The 20,972-nt window shown below is 46.4% G+C and overlaps 1 protein-coding gene across 1 annotated transcript in view; it reads left to right on the top strand.

Moving 5' to 3' along the window:
• LOC119958214 (minichromosome maintenance complex component 3 associated protein) overlaps positions 1–20,972 on the top strand; it is an 84,711-nt gene that overhangs the window by 26,599 nt on the left and 37,140 nt on the right. Inside the window, exons 9-14 of the mRNA XM_038786606.1 lie at positions 9,559–9,721; positions 11,605–11,765; positions 14,470–14,705; positions 15,794–15,847; positions 18,148–18,317; positions 20,682–20,794. Coding sequence (XP_038642534.1) covers positions 9,559–9,721; positions 11,605–11,765; positions 14,470–14,705; positions 15,794–15,847; positions 18,148–18,317; positions 20,682–20,794 — 897 coding nt within the window. The remainder of the gene's footprint in view (positions 1–9,558; positions 9,722–11,604; positions 11,766–14,469; positions 14,706–15,793; positions 15,848–18,147; positions 18,318–20,681; positions 20,795–20,972) is intronic.

Raw genomic sequence — 20,972 nt, 5'->3', positions numbered from 1 at the left:
ACACAGATACACATTTCTCCCTTCCCCCGCAATAAACCCCCGCCCCCCGGGTTGCTGCTGCTGCCGGCCTATTTCCCTACCATTCTGCCAGGAAGTCCAGGAAAGGCTGCCACCGCCTAAAGAACCCCAGAACTGATCCCCTCAGGGCAAATTTCATCCTCTCCAATTTGATGAACCCCGCCATATCATTGATCCAGGCCTCCACGCTTGGGGGCCTCGCGTCCTTCCATTGAAGCAAAATCCTCTGCCGGGCTACTAGGGACGCAAAGGCCAGAACACCGGCCTCTTTCGCCTCCTGCACTCCCGGCTCCACTGCAACCCCAAACATTGCGAGTCCCCAGCCTGGCTTGACCCTGGATCCTACCACCCCCGACACCATCCTTGCTACCCCCTTCCAAAACTCCCCCAGCGCTGGGCATGCCATATGGCATATGGACCCCTCCACCTGCCGCCTGGCAAACGCCCTAACCTGCATGTACCTAAACATGTTCCCCGGGGGGAGCCCAAACTTCCCTTCTAACTCACCCAGACTCGCAAACCTCCCATCCACAAACATATGGGCATGGTTCGCTGGGCTCCCCGAGCACCTAGCACACATGTCTTCGCCCCCGAAAAACCTACTCATCCTCGTCCCGGTCATGTAGGCCCTGTGCAGCACCTTGAACTGTATGAGGCTAAGCCTCGCACAGGAAGAGGAGGAATTCACTCTCTCCAGGGCATTCGCCCACGTCCCCTCCTCAATCTCCTCTTCCCATTTACCCTTCAGCTCCCGCACTGAGGCCTCATCCACCTCCTGCATGACGTGGTACACGTCCAAAATCCTCCCCCTCCAACCCACACCCCCGAGAGCACCCTGTCCCGTACCTCACGTGGGGGCAGCAGAGGGAACCCCTCCACCTGCCGCCTGGCAAACGCCCTAACCTGCATGTACCTAAACATGTTCCCTGGGGGGAGCCCAAACTTCCCTTCTAACTCACCCAGACTCGCAAACCTCCCATCCACAAACAGGTCCCTCAACCTCATAATACCTACCCTGTGCCAGCCAAGAAACCCGCCATCAATGCTCCCTGGAACAAACCGGTGGTTCCCCCGTGTCAGGGACTTCATTGAGCCCCCCACCTCCCCCCATGCCGTCTCCATTGCCCCCAAATTTTGAGGGTAGCCGCCACCACCGGGCTCGTGGTATACCTCGTTGGAGGGAGCGGCAACGGCGCCGTTACCAGCGCCTCCAGGCTCGTGTCCACGCAGGACGCCATCTCCATCCTCTTCCATGCTGCCCCTGCCCCGTCCATTACCCACTTACGCACCATCGCTGCGGTGGCAGCCCAATAGTACCCACAGAGGTTGGGCAACGCCAGCCCCCCCCATCCCTGCCTCGTTCCAAGAACACCCTTCTCACCCTCGGAGTCCCATGCGCCCATACAAATCCCGTAATACTCCTAAAGACCCTCCTAAAAAAGGCCTTCGGGATAAGGATGGGGAGGCACTGGAACAGGAACAAAAACCTCGGGAGCACCGTCATCTTGACTGACTGCACCCTGCCCGATAGCGGCAACATGTCCCATCTTTTAAACTCCTCCTCCATTTGCTCCACCGGCCTAGTGAGGTTAAGTTTGTGAAGGGCCCCCCAGCTCCTAGCCCCCTTGACTCCCAGGTACCGAAAGCTCCTCCCTGCCCTTTTCAGTGGGAGCCTACCAATTCCCTCCTCTTGATCCCCCGGGTGCACGACGAACAGCTCACTCTTACCCAGGTTGAGCTTGTACCCAGAAAAGCCCCCAAATTCCCTAAGGATCTTCATCACCTCCGGCATTCCTCCCCCTGGGTCCGCCACATATAGCAACAAGTCATCTGCATATAATGACACTCTGTGCTCCTCCCCACCCCGCACCAGACCCCTCCAATTCCTCGACTCCTTCAACGCCATGGCCAGGGGCTCAATTGCCAATGCAAAGAGCAAGGGGGACAGGGGACACCCCTGTCTCGTCCCCCGGTACAACCGAAAGTACTCCAATCTCCTCCTATTCGTGGCTACGCTCACCATCGGGGCCTCATATAGCAGCCTCACCCAACTGACAAACCCCTCCCCGAACCAAAACCTTTCCAGCACCTCCCACAAGTACCCCCACTCAACCCTATCAAAGGCCTTCTCCGTGTCTAATGCTACCACTATCTCCGCCTCCCCTTCTACCGCCGGCATCATGATAACATTCAGAAGCCTACGTATATTGGTGTTCAGCTGCCTTCCCTTCACAAGCCCCGTCTGGTCCTCATGAATGACCCCCGGCACACAGTCCTCTATCCTTGTGGTCAATATCTTCGCCAACAGCTTGGCATCCACATTTAACAACGAGATCGGTCTAGATGATCCACACTGCAGGGGGTCCTTGTCCCGTTTAAGGTTCAAGGAAATCAGCGCCCATGACATAGTCGGGGGCAAAACCCCCCCCCCCCCCCCCCCCCCCCCCCCGGCCTCGTTAAAGGTCCTAACCAACAGGGGGCCCAGCAGGTCTGAATACATTTTGTAAAATGCGACCGTAAACCCATCTGGTCCCGGCGCCTTCCCCGACTGCATGCAGCCTATCCCTTTGACCAGCTCCTCCAGCTCAATTGGCGCCCCAGCCCCTCCACCTGTCCCTCTTCCACAGTTGGAAATCTCAGCCTGTCCAAAATCCCCCTCCAACGGGGGCTCGGACCGGTACAATTCCCCATAAAAGCCCCTGAAGACCCCATTAATGTCCACCCCCCTTCGCATCACATTGCCTCCCCTATCCGTCACTCCACCAATCTCCCTGGCCACGTCGCGCTTACGAAGCTGATGCACCAGCATCCTACTCATCTTCTCCCCATATTCGTACACCGCTCCCTGTGCCTTCCTCCACTGAGCTTCCGCCTTTCTGGTGGTCAGTAAGTCGAACTTGGCCTGAAGGTTACGTCGCTCCCTCAACAGTCCCTCCTCCGGAGCCTCATCGTATTTCCTGTCCACCCTCACCATCTCCCCCACCAACCTCTCCCTCTCTCTTTGCTCTCCCCTCTCCCTATGGGTTCGGATGGAAATCAACTCCCCTCTAATCACTGCCTTCAATGCTTCCCAAACCGTCCCCACCCGGACCGCCCCATTATCATTGGCCTCTAAGTACCTCTTGATACTCCCCCGAACCCACCCGCCCACCTTCTCATCCTCCAGTAGTCCCACCTCCAGGCGCCAGAGCGGGCGCTGGTCCCTCTCCTCCCCCAGCTCAAGGTCTACCCAGTGCGGGGCATGGTCCGAAATGACTATGGCCGAATACTCGGCATCCTCCACCCTCGAGATCAGCCCCCTGCTCAGGACAAAAAAATCGATCCGGGAATAGGCTTTATGCACGTGGGGAAAAAAATGAATGCTCCCTGGCCCTCGGCCTCGCGAATCCCCCCCCCCCCCCCGTATCAAGCCCCCTGTCTCTAGATCCGGAATGCGGCCCAACATACACCGCATAAAACCCGCATCCTCCCAAGTTGGGGCATAGACATTCACCAGCACCACCCGCTCCCCATGCAACTCTCCTGCTTCACCTGCGCCTACTTCCTCCATTCCTTGAGGCCTCCGCCGGCCGCCATCTTGATTCTCTTCCCCCGCTTTTTCTTAGGCGCTGCCACCGCTATTCTGCTGGCCCCGCTCCTGGTCAAGACCATAGACCACTGGGGATCCGCTGCAGACACCTTCCCACGTCGGGAACCGTCGAGCAAGTACCGCTGGGGGCCCTTAAAAGAGCCCAAAAGTCCGTTCCTGGCGGGAGCTGCCGAACGTGCGGCTTAGCTCCGCATAGCTGCAACCGGAAGTCCAGGTCTTCGGGCACTTGAGGAGCTTGATGGCGGGAGTGGTCTTTCTGTCGCAGACACACCTCAGGGTGAAGGATCAGGTTATTTTGAAAAAGGTTTGGTTGGTCATGTATTTCACTCAGGGTTTGATTCAAAGTTGCGGGGTGGCCATCCTACTGAAGGGCGGGTTTGTAGGGGCCAAGGAAATGCGGGACCCAGGTGGGACTTAAGTGAAGGGATGCCTGTGGTGCTAATAAACGTTTATGTGGTGAATTGGGACGACGTGGTGTTTGTGAAGGGGTTGCTGGGATCGTTTCCAGCCCTGGACTTGCATCAGTTGATTGTGGTGGATGATTTTAACTGCGTGCTAGAACTGAGGATGGATAGGTCGAGCCCTAAGTCAATGGGAAGGTTGAGGATGGCAAAGGAGCTGGGAGGGTTTATGGAAAGGATGGGAATGGTGCACCCGTGGAGGTTTAGGAATCCCGGGGAGAGGGAGGACTCCTTTTTGTCGCACATGTACAAGGTATTCTCCAGAATTGATTTTTCCGCAGTGAGCCGAACAGTATTGGTGGTGGGGGCGGAGTACGTGGGAATTGTGATCTCGGACCATGCGCTGCACTGGCTGGAGGTTAGACGTAGCTTGAGGCTGGAATGGAGGTTAGTTTCAGGGCTTTTGGCGGACAAGGGGTTCTGTGAGAAGGTGTGGTCGGTGATCAAAGAGTATGTGGAGTTAAATCAGAATGGGGAGATATTGGCGGTCACATTGTGGGAGGTGTTGAAGGTGGTGGTTCGGGGGGATGTTCTCATTCAAGGCACATGGGAGGAGTATTGGCGGTTGTTGGACGAAATAGTTGAGGTGGACAAGAAATATTGGAGAGCTCCCACTAAGGAGTGGTTAGCGGAGAGAAAGAGGTTACTGGGGCAGTTTGACAGGCTGACTATGGGGAAGGCAATGGGGCAGCTATGAAGGGCGAGGAGGATCATTATGAATATGGTGAGAAGATGAGCCATATGCTAGCCCATCAGCTACAGAGACAGACTGTGTTCAGGGAATTTCTACAGAAGGGGATATGGGGCAGTTTTTGGATGGATTGGAGTTCCCAAGGCTGGATGAGGAGAGGAGGCAGCCACTGGAGGGGTCGCTAGGGCTGAGGTGATGGATAGCATAAAAGGGATGAAGTCGTGGGAAGGTCCCAGGGGCTGGCCGGTACCCGGTAGAGTTCTATAAGGAGTTTGCGACTGAGTCGGCAGCACATTTACTGGGTATGTTTAGCGAGGAGCTAGATCATGGGGAGCTACCGACCCAGGTGTCGATCCAGCTAATCCCAAAGAAGGGGTCGGACCCGTTGGAGTGTGGGACATATTGACCCATTTCACTGCTAAACACGGATGTGAATGTCTTGGCCAAGTTCTGGGGGTGCAGAGGAGCAAACTGGTCTTGTAACGGGCAGGCAGCTTTCCAGGAATATAAGGCAGTTATTAAATGTGATCATGACCCTGCCAAACGCTCGGGTACCGGATGTCGTGGTCTGTACTGCCGAGAATGCTTTCGACTGGGTGGAGTGGTGGTACCTATTTAACAATTTGGGAAGGTTTGGGTTTGGGCCGAAGTTTGTGTCGTGGGTGCGTCTGCTGTACGTGACCCCGGTGGTGAGTTCACAGCTTCAGGTTGCACAGGGGAACAAGGCAGGGGTGTCTGCTGTCACTGCTGTTGTTCACTCTGGCGGTAGAGCCCTTGGCGATGGCCCTCAAGGGGTCAGTAGAGTGGTAGGAGATAGTAAGTGGGGGGGGGGGGTTCTGTACGCAGACACCTGTTGCTGTTCGTGTCAGACACATTGTGGAGTATGGGGAGAATTATGGACAAATGCAGAGGTTTGTGGCCTTCTCAGGTTATAAGCTGAATGTTGGAAAGGGTGATGTGTTTCTGGTGAACATGGCAGTTCGGAAAGCCAATCTTGGAGTGTTGCCATTTCGGGAAGCCAGGGACAGGTTTAGGTATTTGGGGTTCAGGTGAAGGGGGAATGGGTGATGGCGCGCAAATGGTACCTGACAAAGTTGGTGGAGGAAGTTGGGAAGGACTTCCCAAAGAGATGGATACATTATCCTGACATTGACGAGGAGGGTCCATTTGGCAAAAGTGAGCATTCTGTCAAGGTTCCTGATTGTATTCCAAACTTCCGATCTTCATTCCTAAGGCCTTTTTCTGGAAACTGAATGCAGCGATTTCGGAGTTTATATGGGCGGGGTAGGGACCTGGGGTGAAGAGGACCCTGCTGCAGAGGCAGAAAGCGGGGTTAGCGTTACCAAATCTGTTGCACTACTACTCGGCAGAGAGTGCGGAGAAGGTGAAGCGGATGTGGGAAGGAGAATGGTAGAGTGGGTTAGGATGGAGGAGGAGTCCTGTAGGTGGCCCAGCCTGAGGGCCATGGTGATGACGGCACTTCCGCTGGCACCGAGGAGATGCACAGTGAGCCCGGTGGTATGATTAGGATATGGTACCAGTTGAAGAGGCACTTTAGCATGGAGGAGAGGTTGGTGCTACCACCACTGTATCGGAACCATGGGTTCAAGTCAGGGGAAAAGGATGGTATGTGTAGGAGGTGGAGAGAGGTGGGGCTGGCGTGGGCGAGGGATTTATATCTGGAGGAGAGGTCTGGAAGAACATAGAACATTACAGCGCAGTACAGGCCCTTCGGCCCACGATGTTGCGCCGTCCTGTGAAACCCCTCTAAAGTCCCTCTACACTATTCCCTTATCGTCCATATGCCTATCCAATGACCATTTGAATCCGTTTAGTGTTGGTGAGTCCTCTACTGTTGCAGGCAGGGCATTCCACGCCCTTACTACTCTCTCAGTAAAGAACCTACCTCTGACATCTGTCCTATATCTATCTCCCCTCAATTTAAAGCTATGTCCCCTCGTGCTGGACATCACCATCCGAGGAAAAAGGCTCTCACAGTCCACCCTATCTAATCCTCTGATCATCTTGTATGCCTCAATTAAGTCACCTCTTAACCTTCTCTCTAACGAAAACAGCCTCAAGTCCTTCAGCCTTTCCTCATATGATCTTCCCTCCATACCAGGCAACATTCTTGTAAATCTCCTCTGTACCCTTTCCAAAGCTTCCACATCCTTCCTATAATGTGGCGACCAGAACTGCACACAATACTCCAAAAGCGGTCGCACCAGAGTTTTGTACAACTGCAACATGACCTCATGGCTCCGAAACTCAATTCCTCTACCAATGAAAGCTAACACACCGTACGCCTTCTTAACAACCCTCTCAACCTGGGTGGCAACTTTCAGGGATCTATGGACATGGACACCGAGATCTCTCTGCTCGTCCACATTACCAAGAATCTTACCATTAGCCCAGTACTCTGCCTTTCTGTTATTCCTTCCAAAATGAATCACCTCACACTTTTCTGCATTAAACTCCATTTTCCACCTGTCAGCCCAGCTCTGCAGCTTATCTATGTCCCTCTGTAACTTGTAACATCCTTCTGCACTGTCCACAACTCCACCGACTTTAGTGTCATCCGCAAATTTACTCACCCATCCTTCTACGCCCTCCTCCAGGTCATTTATAAAAATGACACACAGCAAAGGCCCCAAAACAGATCCTTGTGGCACACCACTAGTAACTGGACACCAGTCAAAGCATTTCCCATCAACCACCACTCTTTCTCTTCTATCAGCTAGCCAATTTCTGATCCAAACTGCTAAATCACCCTGAATCCCATGCCTCTGTATTTTCTGCAATAGCCTACCGTGGGGAACCTTATCAAACGCTTTGCTGAAATCCATATACACCACATCAACTGCTTTACCCTCATCCACCTGTTTGGTCACCTTCTCGAAGAACTCAATGAGGTTTGTGAGGCACGACCTACCCTTCACAAAACCATGTTGACTATCTCTAATCAAATTATTCCTTTCTAGATGATTATACATCCTATCACTTATAAACCTTTCCAAGACTTTTCCCACAACAGAAGTAAGGCTCACTGGCCTATAGTTACCGGGGTTATCTCTACTCCCCTTCTTGTACAAGGGGACAACATTTGCTATCCTCCAATCCTCTGGCACTATTCCTGTAGACAAAGATGACTTAAAGATCAAAGCCAAAGGCTCAGCAATCTCCTCCCTAGCTTCCCAGAGAATCCTAGGATAAATCCCATCCGGCCCAGGGGACTTATCTATTTTCACACTTTCCAGAATCGCTAACACCTCCTCCTTATGAACCTCAAGCCCTTCTAGTCTTGTAGCCTGTATCTCAGTATTCTCCTCGACAACTTTGCCTTTTTCCTGTGTGAATACTGACGAAAAATACTCATTTAGCACCTCTCCTATCTCCTCGGACTCTACGCACAACTTCCCGCTACTGTCCTTGACTGGCCCTACTCTTGCCTTAGTCATTCTTTTATTCCTGACATACCTATAGAAATCTTTAGGGTTATCCTTGATCCTACCTGCCAAAGACTTCTCATGTCCTCGCTTGGCTCTTCTTAGCTCTCTCTTTAGAGCCTTCCTAGCTAACTTGTAACTCTCAAGCTACCCAACTGAACCATCACGTCTCACCTTCACATAAGCCTCCTTCTTCCTCTTGACAAGTGATTCAACTGCTTTAGTAACCCATGGTTCCCTCACTCGACCACTTCCTCCCTACCTAACAGGTACATACTTATCAAGGACACGCAGTAGCTGTTCCTTGAGCATGCTCCACATTTCCATTGTGTCCATCCCCTACAGTTTTCCTCTCCAGGCGATGCATCCTAAGTCTTGCCTCATCGCATCATTATTGCCTTTCCCCCAGCAATAACTCTTGCCCTGCGGTTTATACCTGCTGCGGGAGAGGATAGAGTTGCCGAAGGGAAGCAAGTTCAGGTATATGCAAGTGAGGGACTTTGTGTAGAGGAATGTCGGATCAGCCATGATCCTATTGAATGGCGGAGCAGGCTCGAGGGACCGTACGGTCTCCTCCTGTTCCTGTTTGGTCTTATCCTTCCTAAAGTGTGATGTCCAGAATTGAACACAAACTAGCTGAAGGCTATTCATCAGTGTTTAACAAAGATGCCTCTATTTGTAAAGCCAGGGATTACCTGGGTCTTTTTGCAACAATAACAATTTAGATTTCTAAAGAACCTTTCACACTGCAAAACATCCCAAGGCATTTAACAAAATTGGTATTAATCAGAATTTGACACCAATCAAAATTGGGAAAGATGACAATAAGGTTAGTCAAAGAGGTAGGTTTTAAGGAGATCCTGAAGGAGGACAGAGAGATATGTGGAAAGGTGTAGAGAGATCATTCCAGAATTTAGGACTAAATCGCTGAAGGCATGGCTGCTAATAGTAGAATAACAAAAATCTGGTATTTGCAGAGTGCCAGAATTAGAGCAGCATGGCGATCTCAAAGGCTATGTTCGGGAGACTGGATAAGCTTTGATGAGCTCCTAGAACTGTGGTTGGAAGCTCACCTTTGCGTCACCAATGACATAACAGCTTTGTTAACTTGTCCTGTCACATTCAAAAATTTGTGTATATGAACCCGAGATCTCTGTTCCTGTACCATAAAATACAGGGCTGATTCTTCTTTGGCAACCATTTTAATTTTAAAAAGAAAAGTCAGCACTGTTCTAGGGTAAAATAGAGATGTACTGTTATTTGTCTCCTTCTCCACTGAGCTCTCCGGGTTAAGTGTACCTTTGTTTTTAAAAGGGATCATTTACTGTTTTCGTGCTTTGTACTCTTTTATAGGGAAGTTCAGCAGTTCCGTCCAATAGTCCGGAACTCACCAGAGGTGAAGTTGGCAGTCCAGGCCTTTGCTGCTCTGAACAACAACAACTTTGTGAAGTTTTTCAAGCTGGTCAGGGCAGCTTCGTATCTTAATGCTTGTATATTGCATCGTTACTTCAAGCAGGTATGGCCAATCACTAGACAAACTGAGAAATTGATTTACTGTCTATTGGTGACCGTTCTTTGTGACAGCAGGGAATTGTGGGTGATTTTATAAAAGTTAGTAATTTTGTGGCTAGCCATAATTTTGTGGATTTATTTTTGTTTATTTAATTTAACAATAAAATTTGGGACAAAACTCTGATTTTACCCATTCCACCAACTCCATTATTCTACCGTACAATTTTGTTCTCTCCGCATTTATTCTCTTGTGAAGGTGCTGACTTATATTGGGTTCCACATGTGTCAGCACATCTCTGTTGCTGCTACCATTTGCTAACGTGAGAATCTAACCGATTTATTGTTGCCATGCTGTTCTGTTCTGAGGCAAGGGCCACATATTTGAGCCTGCTCCTGTCATCACCCATTGTTAGCATGCTCTCCAGCTGGCTAATGATTAGAAAGGGACTCTAATTTTCCCTGTCCCTGACCAAAGGGGTCAGAGCTCAAGTGTGTAATTACAGTCAGAGTCACAATGCATGATGCAGAAGGAGGCCATTCAGCCCATCGAGTCTCCACCGGCCCTTGGAAAGAGCACCCTACCTAAGCCCACGCCTCCACCCTACCCCCAAACTTCCACCCTATCCCCGTAACCCTACCGCACCTTACCTTTTTTGGACACTTGAGGACAATTCTTGCATGACCAATCCACCTAATCTGCACATCTTTGGACTGTGGGAGGAAACTGGAGCACCCGGAGGAAACCCACGCAGACACGGGGAAAACTGCAGACTCCACACAAACAGTGACCCAAGCCAGGAATCGAACCTGGGACCCTGGTGCTGTGAAGTGATTGTGCTAACCACTATGCTACTGTGTTGCCTGCTGCTAATCACGTTCTTGTCACAGATTTTCCTTTGTGATTTTTCCAATTGTTCTGTATGATTTAGAAACTGAGGTGCTTAAACAGCTGAACCATTTGAAAAGTTAGAATTATTGTGTTTCTGAATGTTCTGTTGTCTTTTGCTGAAAGTTGGCCATTTATCTGGAAAATTGAACTTGTCCCATTCGTTCTGCAATAACCTGTAAGCTTTTTAATGCAAGTCTTCCTGCTATTAAAGTGATAATGTCTCCCCACTCCCCCTTGCTGGCTGTGAGGGTCCTAGCCCTGTTATGATTCCTATCTACCCATTCATTCAAATGTGCTCTGGGGACTCTACTGTAAAATGTCAAGTGATGGGGTGGCTGGAATTAAAGTAAAAAAATAATGTTTTACATAGAAGGTGGCAATCTCTCTTAAAAACATATTTTTCAGATACCGTAAATTAAGCCCTAAGATCTACTTTGTATTATAATTGAACGTGTAACTGTTTCGCTTTGCACAGACCCTAGATTGAAGTAACGTTAATCGAACATCGTGGCCCAAGCTGACTTGAATCTCATTCTGCTTCAGTTCACTTTCAAGTTGGATCCTGATTCACTATGCTGGTTGCATTTACTTTCTGTCTACAGCACTGCATTAGAATGGTGGTGGGTTGGTGGTTTTGTTCATTGTTTGTGGTACCTTTGGGTGTGCTTTATGCTAATGTTAGTTGTCAAAGCGTAAAAAGTATTTTGGTCCTCGACAGTAACACCCTTTACATTAACCTGTACAAGTCCAAGCTTAAGAGTGTAGAATCAGTTTATAGATTTGAGAACAAAGGCTGGAAGTTTGAGTTCCGATTCAGAGCAGCCATGATCTAATTGAATGACAGAGCAGATGAACGGCCTACTCCTCTTCCTAAATTCCAATGAACATGTAACATGAGGACAGTCCTATCCTCTTTAATCTCCTGTGTTATTGAACTCTCTGGATCAGGCAAGTGAAAGCTGCTTGGAGATAGTGTTTCAGATGTTTGTTTGTTTCAGGTACGTCGTGAAGCTTTGAAGACTTTGAATTTTGCTTTCACGGTGAGCTCTCAGCGATCCACAATGTTCCCAATAGACACTCTTGTGAGAATGTTGCTGTTTAAAGACTGTGAAGAGGCAGAAGAATTTGTCAGGCACTATGGTCTGAGTTTGAGTGATGGGTAAGTGTCAGGAAGAGCTGGGGTGTTTAAAATGTGCTTTCCACCATCTTCCTTGCAGGTTTCTCTTCAGGCCTATTATGGAAAAGCTCCACCTGCAACACCTGTCACTTTGTTGCTTCCTACATTTATCTTAATCGATTATACTTAATTAGGTGCTGACAACGTGATCTCCTTTACGCTGGGGAAGTCAAACTGAGATTGAATGACTGTTGAGCCGTCAAATTGATCCTTGGTTTACCCAAGGCCCATCACTTCAGCTCCATCTAGCCTTTCCATCCTTGAAATTCTACAGTGCTCGAGCGAAACGTGGCACTGAAGAATGATCATAAACAGCCCCTGGGGCTGTTTAATAAAAAGTACAGGAAACTAGGCCTCCAGGACAAAGAACAATACAGCACAGGAACAGGCCCTTCGGCCCTCCAAGCCTGTACCGGTCATGATAACCAACCTCGGCCAAAACCCTCAGCACTTCCTTGTGCCGTATCCCTCAAAACCCATCTGTTCATGTATTTGTCAAGATGCCTTTTGAACGCCGTTATATATCTACTTCCACAATGTGCCCTGGCACAGCGTTCCAGGCACTCACCACCCTCTGTATAAAAAAAAAACCTGCCTTGCACATCTCCTCTAAACTTTGCCCCATGGACGTTAAATCTATGCCCTCTGGTGACTGACCCCTCCACCCTAGGAAAGAGTGCCTGCCCATCCATTCTATCCATGGCCCTCATCTTGTCGACCTAAAAGATTTAGACTGACACTCGAGTGCGGTGATATCCAACCATGTACACGGATCGATAAACATGAGGTTCCTTCCAGAACCATCTCTCCCTGAGATCCAGTGACACATGATCTGACACCACTGATGATGTATATTAACATAATAGCTATTAGTGAGTTATACTACAGTTACTGGTTTCAGGAGCACCCTCTCCTCCTCCTCCTCTGCATTTGTTTCCCCTCTCATCTCAACACTGATGTTGAAAACCTTACCGTTTCTCCTGTTTTCCTCTTGGAATCTCCCGGTGTCTCTCTTTGGACTCTTTTTCTATTGTATGCCATAGTGACTCATTAATTTCGCTTTTAGATACTTCGATGACTTCAAAGTAGGACTGAATTGTCTAGTTTTTGAAGATTATTGGGATTTTGGGACATTTTAAATCCATTTATTAGCAGACTGATGGATATTACTTGCCTGTTAGTGAAAGTCTGGAGTTGGCTTGAATTCCTGCTCTCTACCAATTTCCCCCAATTATTTTGACCTGTATCAGGGTCCTTTGTTTATTCTCCTTATTTCCCCTTTCTTTTATTTTTGTTGTTATGTTTTTGATCCATTGATGATTAATAGACATGTGTCCTTAAGGTAAACAGGCTGCATCTTAAAACCAACACAGGCTTCTGGATTCTTCTGAATTAAAGAGTTGTAGACTGGCCGCCACCAGTGAGAGAGATCGGCTGGGACTCTGTTTGATTGATTGGGCTAGTTATCATAGAATTTACAGTGCAGAAGGAGGCCACTCGGCCCATCGGGTCTGCACCGGCTCTTGGAAAGAGCACCCTACCTGAGGTCAACACCTCCACCCTATCCCCATAACCCAGTAACCCCACCCAACACTGACGGCAATTTTGGACACTAAGGGCAATTTATCATGGCCAATCCACCTAACCTGCACATCTTTGGACTGTGGGAGGAAACCGGAGCACCCAGAGGAAACCCACGCACACACGGGGAGGATGTGCAGACTCCGCACAGACAGTGACCCAAGGCGGAATCGAACCTGGGACCCTGGAGCTGTGAAGCAATTATGCTATCCACAATGCTACCGTGCTGCCCAAGGTGAATGAATTGGCCCAAAAGGCTGCGCGTTGCCTGGTAACAGATGGTGATGGGATCTTGTCCCACTGAAATGCTTTTCAGAGACCTGAAGGGTTAAGTTTTGATTCTGGCAGCAAAGTAAAAAGATCCAGCTAACCCTCTCCAGCCGGCTGCTGTGAGGACTGTCTCTTTATCGCCAGAAAACCTGGGGGTGTTGTATTCCTGAAATTAGAGGTATGAAAACAAACCATGAACTGAAAGCAAAGGTTGATAAGAAATAAAGTGCTCTCCAGCAAAGTTATGTGTATTGTATTTCTGAATTAAAGAGAAGACCATTACAGGCTGCAAACCAATGACTTTAATCTTACTGTGACGAAAGCATGCTAAAAACAATCATCTGAAACAAAGACTCTTTATTTTACTTATGATTTTTACCCCTTTCCACCCATGTGTGTGTGTGTATGTTTCTAAAAAATATTGATTAATTCACTTGTGTTGTGACTCCAGGGCCCATGGGGTGAGAATTGGCCACACACTAGCCCAGGGTGTTAACACCTGACCTGACTCCCCAATGACAGTTCCATAAAAGACTTGCTTAAGATTGTAGCAGCAAATGAAGAGGGGACTCTGAATGCATACCTCTGCTATGTTAAAATCATTATTACAATTACACACTTGCTCCTTCATATTTTCCCGAGCCTGGTTAATGCTCTGTGACTACAAAACTGAAAAACAAACTATTTTATTATGAACTGAGTAGGCTTCAGGAAATCCACATCTAACAACCTGCGCTGAACTCTTTGCTCACATTTTGGTAGCTGAGACAGTCCACAGCAATCAACATGAAACGATCTGCCCTGTATAATTGATATGTTGTTTAATATGTTGCAGGTGTGTTGAATTGAACCGACTGACGTTAACTGATCCAGATTATCCACTGTTGCCCAAGATGTCCTTATTTATTGTTCAGAAACAAACTGTGCTTCTTGGAGAAGTAGTGAACGGAGGGCCTCTACCACCATTTACACCACATATCCCTGTTTTGAGCTTTGACAGTCAAGGGCGATACATTGGAGAGTGCCGTGAGCCGATTAGCACCAGCCAGAAACCAATCCTGAGTGTCGAAGGTGTGTATAAACACGTTTAGGGAAATTGTCATGTTATTTCCTCTGATCAAGGAAAGACCTTTGAAGATAACTGAGGTGTTTAAGACCCAAGGTCTTTGTGCGAGCAGCTGACTGTTGTTGATCATGTTTTTAAAGATATAACATTCACCCAGTTCAAGCTAATTGTAAACCAGAAATTTGAAAGGAGCTTGCATTGACATGTCCAAATCTTTGCTTGTTGATTCAGATCTTCTCATGAGAGCATGTAAAACATTTCTTCACAATTGTCTGCAAAAACTGACAAAAATAATGGTGTAGAAAGATTCACCGCTGCCAGTATTCAATAGGTAGAATTTTGTGTTTGTTGAGGTAATGGATATCAGTGATGGGGAACTCCACCCAATTTTGCTGTCAAGAACATCCAATTGCGGCATTGGTCACCTCCGTAATATAACCTCATGTCACAATGTTTTTGTGGATTAACCTCTGATTACTTTTCACTGTAGCAATGTGACGTTTTTCTATTTCCTATCCCAGCCATCCTGTTATTCCTGTCTTTGAATTGCTTGGTAAACTGAGGTCTCTCCTGCCACCTTGGATGGATGCAAAAGATCCCTTGACACTTTTTTTTAAGGAAGAAGAAGGGAGTTGTTCCTAGTACCTGGTCAATATTTATTTCTCAACCAACATTACTGAGAGCAGCTAATCTGATGGTTACCAAGTGTTGTTTGTGGGAGTTTGTTAATGTAATTGTTGCTGCTGCAACTGTGACTCCACTTCGAAAATACCTTGGGGTCACCTGCATTTGTGAAGTGTGATATAATGCTTGTTTATTTCTTTTCTCTTTTTTTCCCCCTTTTCTCCTTTTACTCTCAACTTTTTCACTTTTTTTGTCTCTTTCTCTCTCTCCTCGTTCAAGATGGTTTTGTTTATGTCTGCTTGGAACTGAATTGAGGTTTCTAAAATTTAATGCAGCTCTCTAGCAACCGGAAGGTTTTCATTTCATCAGTTGGGCGGAACCCAATGCCCCAGCCCCATTGAACCCCTTGCTTGTTTGATAGGAAATATAAGATAGCCCACTGTTGAACAACATTTTGTTCTGACTTTAGGTGGTCAAGATGCAGCAAGAAAAGTTGAAATTCATCCTGTTGCATCCTGTACCGGTAAGTAATGAGTTTCTGTTCATTAATTATGAACAGCAATACTACTGATAAAGGAATATCATGCTGTTATAATATTTTGGAGTGAAAATGTTGTGTTTGCCAAGCTGAGGAATGCAATACTTTGTGCCAATCCTATTGCATAGTGAAGCCCTTTCTGTAGAGTCTAAAAGATGGACCCACTATACCAGCTAGCCTGTGGCCTCTTTCATCATTCCATCAAACTGGCACTTCACTGATCTGGCCTGGATCTGTAATTCGGAACTCTGTGATGAAAGGCCTGTGACTAATCCAGTGCCAGAAATATTATTGTTCGGATCTGATATATAAAGGCACAAGTGATTTTGTGTTACTGTGTTCCAGCTAACCACCTCCACCTGGTTCTAAGCAGCTTATTCTTCGGATAAAAATGTATGGAGGTTTAATTGTATACTGGGGAGTTTTACATTATCTTTTTACTTGTGTGGTTGTCCTCATTCTCCGGATGTAGGTTAAATTCCACACATTAAACACGGGTGTTCAGCTGGTTTAGCTCACTTGGCTAAATCGCTGGCTTTTAAAGCAGACCAAGCAGGCCAGCAGCACGGTTCGATTGCCGTACCAGCCTCCCCGGACAGGCGCCGGAATGTGGCGACTAGGGGCTTTTCACAGTAACTTCATTGAAGCCTACTCGTGACAATAAGCGATTTTCATTTCATTTTCATTTTTTTCACTCTCTTTATAAGTCATGTTTGTTTTTTCTGGTGTGATCTTGCTATTTTTTTTTGTGTATGTATCATCTGGCATAAAATGATACATCTGGCCAGTATATCCAATAAACTTAATTAAAATTAGTAATGAAGTTTTATTTCAGAGGTCAGGAACTTGTTTATTTCTTTTTTATGAAATCCCTGAAAATGCCTTCAATTTTGATCTTCCTTGCTAATCATCTTCCAAAGCATCAAGCTGTGATACAGGATGAAATCTTCTGAGCAGTTGAGGTTAAAACAAACTCATCATTCACATTGATACTTAGATGATGGGAATGCTTTGAGGATTGTGATGTCTTGTTAGTCCATCCGGATCAGTTGAGGCGTCAATAGCTTTGTGCAGTGTGTTGGTACCAAAATGTTATTTTGGATTTCCAGTAAGGTTCAATAATATATCAAAATACTTATTGTACCTCAATCTGAATCCTTCTTAAATTGCTCCCAGTACTATAATTTAGGTTAGAAAGATCTGAAAATTACACACTCTTTTACTGAATCTTTGGTGAAAAAAAACCCAGAGCAATATTTAATGCCCTCCTCTGGGGCAGCATTTTATGAAGTGGGAGGGTGACATATGGGGACCCCACACCCCCAGTTGTCCATGGTGGGAGTGCCTGTGGATGGGCTTCCCGCCCGACTGGCAATTGCAATTGGCAGTTTCTTTTGGCTTTGCTTGCTGGCCCCCAGTGAGGCTCCTCGTTCAAAGACACTCAGTTCCTGATTTGGAAACCGAATATTGGAATGGAGGGGTCGGCTGAGAGCCAGCCAGCTTCCCTAGCTGACCTCCCCCCTCACCTTCAACTCCTCTGTGCCGCACGTCCCCACCTTCCCATCATTCTTTACCTGTAGCTTTGAGTTCAGCAACGCTCCTCAGCTTTGGTGGGTATTGTACTGACAGCAGCTGTCGAGGTATTGCCATTCAATGGAACTGCTAGTTTGTGATTGGTCAGCAGCTCTGAGGATGGGGCATCTGCCTTGGGGGCCATGGTCACCCTCCCACTGCTGTCCAGTTAAGTGTTTGAGTTTCACTTATTTTGGTGAGTCATTACTGAAAGAGGCAACACAAGACATTTACTAGCTCTTCAAGTAGCGGGCAAGACCCCTGTTAGCTCCATTTCAATACCGTGTCTAAGCTGTCGTCTTTGCGACAACACAAAATAATGGGTCGGTTGTGCAGAATGCAGCGATTGTGCTGCAATAAATTTCAAAAAAACAATAAAAATAGAAAATGTTGGAAATACTCAACAGGCAGCATCTGTGGAGAGAGAAAAATTATTAATATTTGCAGCTCTTTAAGACCTTGATTCTGATGAAAGGTCACAGACCTGAAATGTTTGCTCTCATTTGCTGCCGGATCTTGAGTGTTTCCAGTATTTTCTGTTTTTATTTCAGATTTGAAACATCTGAAATAACTTATTGCATCTTTCACTCGGTGGACATTTGCAAGCTATTTTAAATGAAAATTTCCATTGATTTTGTAATCTTGTCTCATTCACTGTTCTGATGTAATTTTTTGTCACTTGTGTTTTACTATTTTATCCTGTGTGTTTGTAGCTGTACTGCTGGAAGACCGGCCATTAGTTCAAGAAATGCTTCCTGTCGAACATCCCTTTCAGCCATTGCCATTACTTCAGGTTACTGCTCCTCCGCTAGCTCCGCTGCCTGTCGCCCCTCAGCTGCCCGCAGCACCTCCACCTAAGCCTCAGCCAGTCTACTCTGAGAAGGTATGACCTAGCCACTTCAGAAGTGCGTTGTTACGATTATTTTCTTGAATTTACTTCACAATTTTGTCTTTTAAAAAGCATTTAGACAGCTGTACGGGAAAGATGGGTATAGGGGGATATGGGCCAAATACAGGCAATGTCATGGACAAGTTGGACCGAAGGGCCTATTTTCATGCTGTAAACCTCTGACTCTGGTGGGAAAGGAGGGAAGTGATAGAGGCAGCTGATCAATTCAGCTTTATCTCGGTGAAAAAGAAATCCATTAACTTCTCAAACTTTTTGGAGATGAGGACAGTTTGGACACGGGAGAGAAGTTTAAAAAGATAGGCTCGAATAGAGAAAAGAAGCTAGTGGTTACCTTTGTATTCCAGGTTTATAACAACCATAACTTGGGAGATCACAACTCATTAAATATGTCTGGCATTAATGATTAACGTATGCGTGCTTGTGATGATTAAGTTATATTCGATATGTGCACAGGGGAGTGAATTTATTCCTGCCAGTTTCTTGCAGTCTGCAGTGTACTTCTCCATTGATATTTGCAAATATAACGTTATTATAATATTTCATAAGCTGTCTCTTTCCCACAGTGAGTTGTGTCACCATTGGGCATTTCAAAGTGCTTTGTGGCCAATTAATGTGAAGTTAACGTTTTTATATAGGAAAACATAATAGTCATTTGCAAGGTCTCACAGACAAGTTAGAGGAAAGGAGCACTTAATCTGTTCAGTTGGATGAGAGGGGAACGTTAGCCAGGATACTTGAATAACCAATCCTTTCATCTTGTGTCACTGACACATTGTCAAATCTCTCCTAGCTCCCACATACCTCTTAACTATTAGCTCCATCCCCTCCTATACACCTCTACACAGTGTAAAATGTCATGTGAGAATACCTTTAAGAAATGGGTGTTTATAAATGGGTGTGTGTATAAATATCTGTAGTGAAAGTACCTTTAAGAAATGGGTGTTTTAATAGAATAACTGTAGTGGGTGTACCTTTTAAGAAATGGGTGTTTATTATTGCAGACATGTCAAAGTGGGTGGAGCTGGGCTGTCTGTCAGCTTTTTACTTTCGCTTTAGGCTTTTTGCTGCAGTGTGGGTTTTGTTTCAATTTAGTTTTGGAGAAGCTGAAATCACAGCAGGATGTGTATGAATCTCTGCAAGCTTATGAATGTTCATTTGGGGTTTTCAAAGTGGTAACTGCTCTCAGTAGTGAATTTAAACCTGATGTGCTTCTGTTAAAAGGTGTTTTTTTAAGTCTTATGGATGTTAAAAGGAAAGTAAGGATTATTTAGTGTTGTATTCTTTGGGGGTTGTATTTGAATTAATGGTTGCTAAGATGTTCACTGTATGTTTTGAAAGGTTAACTTGAGTTCATAGAATAAACATTGTTTTGCTGTTATGGGCCAGGGTTTAGAGAACCCCAAAGTGCATCATGTCGTTCACCTGACCCACAACTTTTAATAGATTGTGGTATGGGGAGCACACGACCCACTCTACAGGTGTGGTACAGCAGAAATGGAAAAGTATTTTTTAAAGCATAGAGTGGGCCGTGTGCTCCCCATACCACAATCTATTAAAAGTTGTGGGTCAGACTGTGTCAGACCTGTTGAGATGATCCAGCACTTTCAGTTTTTGGTTTAGATTTCCAGCATCCGCAGTATTTAGCATTTATTATCCTGAGAGAGCCAACTGCTTTCATGTTTTTTTTTTAAACCATCACCTGAACTGACAGACACAGCCTCTGTTTAAATGTCCTTTGATTGATAGCACCTTCTACACTGCAACTTCCTTTTACTCAGCACAGAAATGTCAACCGAGAAAATGTGTTGGAATGGGGTTTGAGCCATGACAACTGATCCTAGTTGAGCAGCAGACAAGCACCTCAACCTGAAACTAGACATTTATGCTTAGTAAACATTTGTGAAGTGTGATTTATGTACCAGATTTTAGCTTGTGTACTTTGAACGATCTCTTATGGTTATTAGGCATGTTGCTGTGTATCTCCCGTAGTGTGCATCTGTTTCATCCTGTGAGTTTGTTTTAGGAATGTAAATTATTCCGTGGCAAGGCAGAGAAAAATTTGACAAATTAAAAAATTTATAGCAATGCAGTGCTACAAAATCCTGCAGTGGAACAATTTCACCTGATAATCAGGTGGAGTAGTGGGTAAGGTCATCTTTGTATGTTGCTGTTCCTCAGGTGTACAGAGTAAGAAAACCAAAAGAAAACGAGGGACATAAAGTCGTAAAAGTTGGATAAGAGACGTTAATTTCAAAATTAAGGGGAATAATTAATTGAAGAAGAGCTCCACATCTTGTTTCTATCCCCTGTTTCAGTATTGTTTTCTCTTTCTTTCAGATGATAGTTGAAGTGGTCAAAGACCTGGTTAATGATATGGTGAAGGATGTTCTCCGTGTGGAATGTAAACAGCTAGCAAAAGCAGGGGCAGCTTATGTTGCTGAAGCCATCAGGTAAAGGCTGCTTCAGGCTAAGGAGTTGTCACTGATGAGGGGCTTAGAGAGTCATTTACATCGGGTTATTTATAGCACAGAAGGAGGCTGTTCGACCCATTGAGTCTAAATTGGCTCTCCATGGAGCAGTCCAGTTGTCCTATTGCCTAATTCCATCCCAGTAGCCCTGAAAGTTTTT

This window comes from Scyliorhinus canicula, chromosome 2 (assembly GCF_902713615.1).
Source record: "Scyliorhinus canicula chromosome 2, sScyCan1.1, whole genome shotgun sequence".
NCBI classification, from domain to species: domain Eukaryota; kingdom Metazoa; phylum Chordata; class Chondrichthyes; order Carcharhiniformes; family Scyliorhinidae; genus Scyliorhinus; species Scyliorhinus canicula.
Note: the sequence above shows the minus strand (reverse complement) of the source record. Positions and strands in the feature narration are given on the sequence as shown.